Raw genomic sequence first — 5,000 nt, 5'->3', positions numbered from 1 at the left:
CCACACGACCCACTAAAAGGAGTGTGCAACTAGGAGCTATCTAGCTTCCATAGACATTACCCATCTACTCATACATGAGTAATGATAGCGAGGTTTACTCATGTATGAGTAGATGGGTAATGTCTATGGAAGCTAGATAGCTCCTAGTTGCACACTCCTTTTAGTGGGTCGTGTGGTATGGTTGGTTTAGTACTGGCCCTCCGGTCTCATACCCGGAGTGACCTAGGTTCGAGGACAGGTCAGGGAGGATTGTTATACACCTATATCAATGCGGTATTGCATTATTCCATCTTTCATATATATACCTCAGTATCTGACTTCGGTTTCGAATTTCTAAATCAATTTCCACCGAGTGCCCACGGGGAGTGTGTGTAAAACCTCGCTATCATTACTCATGTATGAGTAGATGGGTAATGTCTATGGAAGCTAGATAGCTCCTAGTTGCACACTCCTTTTAGTGGGTCGTGTGGTATGGTTGGTTTAGTACTGGCCCTCCGATTTATATACATACATATATATATGTAAATATACATATATGTATGTGTATGTAAATATATATATATATATATATATATATATATATATATATAATAATATATGTTTATATATGTGTGTATATGTGTGTGTGTGTATATAAATATATATATATATGTATATGTATATGAATAATTATGCATATGTATAAATATGTGTATGTATATATGTATTTGTATTTTTACATGTCTGTGTGTATATATATGTATATTTGTATAATTGTATATGTCTGTGTGTAGGTTTTATATATACACCACTATTTACATATTGATTCCTGCATATATATTTATGTCCTGTACATACTTGTTTCATTTATTTTCATATAATCCTAATGTATAGGTTTCATTTAGCCCAGTTCCTCTGGGTGGTCTTCTAATGCGCAATCCCCCCATCCATAGCAGCCTTGGCCCTTAAATTTTATTTGTAACACTAAGAAACTATTTTATTATTTTTCTGTATTATTCTTTTCTAAGGTCTTATCTTATAAGATGAACTTAAATTTTATGCAAGGTTTTAATAGATCATAGTGAGCACGATATAGATTTAAATTTCTCTGCTCAGAGTGGTTTTATATACACTTGATTATATCATTACATATCACTTAAATTTACATTGGTATTCCTTATATGATATGAGTGTCGTATTTACTCCATATCAATGCATCAATTGCTCTGGATTGTAAAGAAGCATTTCTCTCTCAATCTCTCTCTTCTTTCATTTAATTAATTTTTTGCATTATTGTTGTTATTATTATTATTATTATTATTATTATTATTATTATTATTATTATTACCCCCCCACTTCACATTTACACTGGCAAGAAGCTCGTGGCATGACCATACGTGCCTCCAGGGTATGGGATTGGCACACCATGGCATGTATGCGCATGTCACCTTAGAATTGAGTCCAGGCATGTACATACATGCCACCCAGGTGTGTAGGGGTGAAACAAAAGTGTAAGAAGATAAATAAAAAGTATGTACAGGATGTTGGTATCAGCTGTGATAATGGTGAAGGACTGGACATTTCCTATTGCCATTTTCTAACTCTGTATTTCTAAATCAATCCAGGTGTTGTTGGCATGATTGGGTTCGAGACCAGTGCCTATGGCGGAGCGCGGTGAGGGGACCGCAGGGGGGTCACACTCACGAGCCACCACCAGTGGGGCCCACACTGCGGCAACCAGGAACAGGTAATTGGACTAGATTTAAGTTAAGCAACTATATGTATAATTTAGGTATTCAACTGGCTACTGTCAGAGAAAATATAGTCACAGATTGGGATGAAAAAGAAATTTGTCAAATAGTAGGGATCTTAGCCATCCAGACATTTTAGTTACATAGTGAAAAGAATCCTCCTTTCTGAGTATGCTTGGCTGTTCAGTCTCCTTACTTAGTCTTTTTGGTGTGTGTAGGTTGTCATGGTTATTATTGTTGTCTTGATCATTATTACAATTATTTTGATTATGCTCTACAGAAATCAGCTGGTTGGGTCAGGAGTGGAGGGGTTGGAGGCTATCGGGAGTCCCCTGCCCCTACGGAAGCGTAAGAGTGGCATCACTGAAGTTGTACACACAAAGAGAAGAAATAGTGACAGCCAACACGAGGCAACAGTGGGTTGTAATACTGTCAGTCCCAACTCGGCTAGCTCAGCTGGCAGCACGACCAAGAGGAGGAGAGTTACCAGCAATAGTAGCAACAGTGAAGCACGAGACGCAGTAAGTGTGAAGAATTGTGATACAGAAGTAGGAAAGCACTTTCAATGTTATAAGGATTTAACACTCAGAAATTTTGAAATGTGTAACTTTTTTAATTGTGTTGGAGTTGTAATGAAGACTAAGAAGATTTGTCTGTTTTTGACAATAAGGGAATATATTCTTATTATGATTTTAATTTATATGTTCTGTTAAATTTAAAAGGATAGTGGCGATTGTGGCTTGGAGAGCCCGGCAAGCAAACGTCCGCGCCGGGGCAGTCACCTAGAGAGCCGGAACCAGTCATCTGCCAGCCTGGCCGCCAACGCACCCAGCACACCCACTCGCAACCAGGGTAAGACCATGTGGTACTTCTGTTTTGGGCTTGAAGTTTAGGAATCAGTGTTTTTCTATTTAGCTCAATTTTTTGCTTTATGATACTAAGTTAAACATGATTTGGTAATCATTAAAATTTTGATTACCATGATGTTATCAATAAAGTGCATTATGTGTTAAATGAAAACTGTTAGAATTAGGTATATCTTTATATAGACAAATGCAAATAATCATGTACCTGCATGTGTGCCAGACTGGAATCTCTTCTTGCATGGACGATTTTGTGTCTTAATTTTATAAGCTGTGCATTTGGTGAAAAACTGCATGGATCTGGTTTGAAAAGAGATTTAAATCATAATAAGAATCTGCCATGTTGACAAACAGATGGTTAAGGGGACCGTCCCATTTCAGGGTTTCACAAGGTCAAATTTGAGCTATCAGTAGTTTCATATTCGGATACACCTTTAAAAGCTTGTTTCCATGAGTAACTAGTGTGGAAGTGCCAGCCTGTCTAACTGATAGTCAACCATCTTTGGTTGCTTCATGCTTACGAGTTTCAAAAGTATACCAATAAGACATGAGCATTAGATATTTTAGCTAGAATGTGACCAAAGGAGGCTCTGATAGCTGATATGAACAAATGAATGAAGTGTCATGATTATGAACAAATCTGAATGAGGTGTCATGATTTATAATGAAAATAATGAAAGTACTGGAAAGGAAAGTGGAAGTTGGCTTATTTGCATTCGTACAACTGTTAAATAAGACTTGTCTGAGTTTATGGTGATTGTGCCATCCTGTGGAACCATTAACCCTTAATAACGGTATCAGAAATCTCTTGGTGTCACTGACTCCAGTTACTTCTGGCAACCTTCTTGCCTTTTGGTCTGGGAGTTTGCTACATCTCTCGGAATTTTGCGCTTGTCTCACTCTAGTGCATTGTGACGCTTATAGCCATACCCAGCATGATGAGTCAGTCTGTTATGACAGCAGATACAGGTTAAGCCAAGGTTAATCCTCTCAGTTATACATGCGAAAAATTTTCCGCATATAGGTATTTTGTTCTCAAGTGGTCTGATTTGTTTATGTAATTCCATAACACAGATGACCTTTTACTAACAACCGTATCACTTCCCACACTACTTAGTTTAGCCCTCAGTTTAAACACTTATGTGTTGCAGCAGCAATACTTTTTTTTCATTAAATGGAAGAGGAAAGTGGCTTTTAGTGAATGCAAGGCATTTTTACATGGTGCTGTTAGTTGCAGTAAGTGGAGACTGAACTAAACTGGTCAAGTGAGATAGGATCTAAGAAGGAGCATAAACATGCATGTTTGCATGCTTGTTAGGGTATTTTATACATGTATACATGCATGTATACTTATGGTAATTTTTGCCACATAAGACGGAATTTCTTTCCCTGAAAGATCATCAAAAAAACTTGCCTACCTCCTACGACTTGCAGGTACCTTTAGGCCAAGCCCAATGAATGTTGAAAGTTCAGCAAAGCTGATGTTTGCCTTGATAATGTACTTACCATGTAAACACTTGAGAGGTATTAAAATTTTTTTTATAAAAAAATAATAAAACAACTTTATAGGGTCTTTGTGTATTATTTTCAAATCAGGAGATAAGTAATAATACACACCCAAGCTATTTATAAACATAGATATGTTGTAGAAATAGTATGTAGTGGGAGTCAAGTTTTGGAGCAGGCTTCTACAATAAATATTGTACTTTTGTTTTATTTATTTATTTATTATTTTATATTTCTGCGGTACTTCCTATGACATACAGCGTCTTATGTGGCCTATGATATAATACTTACCTGTATTTGTGTGTGTAATTATGTTCTATTACATGAGTATGTGTACATATATGTATGAAATTATTTTAGTATTGTGACCTCACTATAATACATATATATTATACTTTTGGATGAATGAATGCTGTTAATTGACTTTTCATACAAGCAAATATTTAAAATGAGCAATATTTTAAATACTTTTTTCCAATATCAAAACCAAAAATTGTGTGTGTGTGTTGTGTGTTGTGTGTTGTGTGTGTGTGTGTGTGTGTTGTGTGTGTGTGTGTTGTGTGTGTGTGTGTGTGTTGTGTGTTGTGTGTTGTGTGTTGTGTGTTGTGTGTTGTGTGTGTGTGTGTGTGTGTTGTGTGTGTCTGTGTGTGTGTGTGTGTGTGTGTGTGTGTCTGTGTGTGTGTGTGTGTGTGTGTGTGTGTGTGTGTGTGTGTGTGTGTGTGTGTGTGTGTGTAATATCATTACTATGCTTTGGAATTTATAACTATTTAAAAATAATGAAAAGTCCTTGACTTCAAATTCTATTTTCTTAATTAGAAGTTTTTTCAGCATAGGGGCAGCATAACTGTTCTGACAGATGAATTAATTTTGTTTTTAGGTGCCTTCAATACATTTATTTTTT

At 36.3% G+C, this 5,000-nt stretch overlaps 1 protein-coding gene across 3 annotated transcripts in view; it reads left to right on the top strand.

Moving 5' to 3' along the window:
• Positions 1–5,000, top strand: part of LOC125035409 (E3 ubiquitin-protein ligase TRIP12-like) — a 63,545-nt gene that overhangs the window by 9,939 nt on the left and 48,606 nt on the right. For all 3 annotated transcript variants that reach the window (XM_047627785.1, XM_047627784.1, XM_047627783.1), the window contains exons 2-4: positions 1,605–1,726; positions 2,011–2,251; positions 2,453–2,582. In XM_047627785.1, the coding sequence (XP_047483741.1) occupies positions 1,641–1,726; positions 2,011–2,251; positions 2,453–2,582 (457 nt within the window). In that variant the 5' untranslated portion in view covers positions 1,605–1,640. The remainder of the gene's footprint in view (positions 1–1,604; positions 1,727–2,010; positions 2,252–2,452; positions 2,583–5,000) is intronic.

This window comes from Penaeus chinensis, chromosome 19 (genome assembly GCF_019202785.1).
Source record: "Penaeus chinensis breed Huanghai No. 1 chromosome 19, ASM1920278v2, whole genome shotgun sequence".
NCBI classification, from domain to species: Eukaryota; Metazoa; Arthropoda; class Malacostraca; order Decapoda; family Penaeidae; genus Penaeus; species Penaeus chinensis.
Note: the sequence above shows the minus strand (reverse complement) of the source record. Positions and strands in the feature narration are given on the sequence as shown.